The sequence below is a fragment of the Triticum dicoccoides genome, chromosome 7A (genome assembly GCF_002162155.2).
Source record: "Triticum dicoccoides isolate Atlit2015 ecotype Zavitan chromosome 7A, WEW_v2.0, whole genome shotgun sequence".
In the NCBI taxonomy this organism is placed as follows: Eukaryota; Viridiplantae; Streptophyta; class Magnoliopsida; order Poales; family Poaceae; genus Triticum; species Triticum dicoccoides.
This window is the reverse complement of record NC_041392.1, coordinates 180,631,540-180,633,434: the sequence shown is the minus strand read 5'-3', so window position 1 is coordinate 180,633,434 and position 1,895 is coordinate 180,631,540. Positions and strand designations below refer to the sequence as shown.

At 55.0% G+C, this 1,895-nt stretch overlaps 1 protein-coding gene across 1 annotated transcript; it reads left to right on the top strand.

Moving 5' to 3' along the window:
* Window positions 1–352: 352 nt before the first annotated feature.
* Window positions 353–1,584, top strand: LOC119328093. Its single transcript, XM_037601130.1, has one exon. The coding sequence runs from the start codon at window positions 353–355 to the stop codon at window positions 1,469–1,471; it is 1,119 nt and encodes a 372-aa protein (XP_037457027.1). The 3' UTR covers window positions 1,472–1,584.
* The last annotated feature ends 311 nt before the right edge of the window (window positions 1,585–1,895 follow it).

Here is a 1,895-nt window from a genome sequence, read left to right as displayed (position 1 = left end):
CACTAATTTGTCTCTCGTTACAAGGCACGGCACGGGCATATGTGCTAGTATTACTCAAACTGAATCAAGAATCACAATCAGCACGGCACGTCTTCAGGACCGTATCATGATCGGATTGACGGAAATTTTCAGAAAATGAAAGCAAACGGGAGCGGCAAACTGAACTGGGGACATTTTCGGATTCAGATAAGGAAATCTGACGCGCCAGCGTCTTTAAATATCAGCAAAGACCACCTGCGCGTCCCACAACACCTTCCCGATCCCGCAGACAAACCTCTCCCGCCCGCCCTCGATCGACAGCACCCTTTCCTAGCTAGAACCCTAGCAGTAGATCGGGCAGCCGCCGACCGGGATGGAGGGGCTCGACGTCGACGACGTCTTCCACCACTACCGGCAGAGCCCTACGGAAGTGGACGCCGTCACCTACTACCTACCACGCCTCCTCTCCGGCGAGACGCTGCACGGCGTCGACAAGCTCATCCACCGCGCCAACATCTCCGGCTGCGAGCCCAAGGATCTGGCCGCCCGGTACGCGCCCGTGCCGCAGGCCGTGAGCAGCGGCGACCGGTTCTTCTTCACCACGTGCAAGAGCAAGAACGGGAGCAAGCACCAGAGCGTGCGCGGCGCCGGCACCGGCACCTGGACCATCCAGAAGACCACGGAGATTTGCCACGCGGGAGTCAAGGTCGGCGAGGTCAAGAACCTGTCCTTCAAGAAGAAGGGCAAGTCCACCGGCTGGGTCATGGAGGAGTACCGGTGCCTGCTGCCGGAGGCCACCGTCAGCGACGGGGTGAAGGTCTTCTGCAAGATGCACTTGGCTCAGCATGCCCCTGACGCGGCCCGACAGGAATCGGAGGCGTACAAGCTTCAACAACCGCAACCGGAGGCCGTGACCCAGAGCACGCACGCGCAGAAGAGGCCAGCGACCGCTGCCGCCGCCGAGCCTCATCCGGCGCGCCCTCAGAAGAGGATGCGCGGTGCCGTCCCGGTCCCGGCACCTGCCACATCGTCGTTCACCGCTGCAGCACCGGTTTTCTTGCCGGATGAATCCGTACCTGAAGCTGACGACGACATGGCCCGGTTCTGTTGCACAATCGATGAGCTTCTCGGGTCACAAGCGGAGGAAAATCTCCCGGTCGGAGCTACTAACAGCATCGAACAGAACTTCTACTTGGAACCAGAGGGGCTTTTCGCTGATGCTGCAGAAGAAATCGTCCCGCTCGAAGCTGACGAGCTGGAGTTCCTTAGGACCTTCCTCGATGAAGAAGCAGAAGAGTCGACGAACGACAAGTCATCCATTGCCCAAGACGTGGGGACTTACAAGCCTCCGCCGCCGATCATCTTCCATGATCCATTTGAAGAAGCGTGGAAGGCCGAAGAGGCGCTCAAGAAGGAGAAGAGGTGCAATGCCGCGGCCAATCTTCACGCTGGAGGGCACAGCAACTTCTTCTCGCCTGCAAGTGTCTACTAAGTCCGATGTTGAAATTGTTTTCAAAGTGTATACGAGGATACTCACTGGCTGATGTAATAGTTCGTCCATGTACGATCGCCACGGATGTACCTCTGAGCAATTTGCTCCACTTGTTCTTGCAAGCTAGTAAAACTGTTGCTGTTCTTCTTGCTTCTGTGATGGATTTCTGAACCTGGCATTCGCTCCTGCACTAGTACTTCTTCTGCTCTGTTTCCTGTGATGGACCATGTTAAAACTGCTCTATCTTTTTGTATTAGTTTCAGATAAGCAAGCATGATGCAGTTATGATCTGGGCAACCGCAGATAAGTAGTAGGACTAACTATGTTTGTAAATCAAAACTGTTTCGCTGCTCTTGATAATCTGCAGAACAACTACAAGTTCATAAGTTGCAGAGCAGATTCAAGTTGTGGCCAAAAATAATTG

Coding starts and splice junctions, on each gene's coding strand:
- LOC119328093 (XM_037601130.1), top strand. CDS start 353: ATGGAGGGGCTCGACGTCGACGACGTCTTCCACCACTACCGGCAGAGC.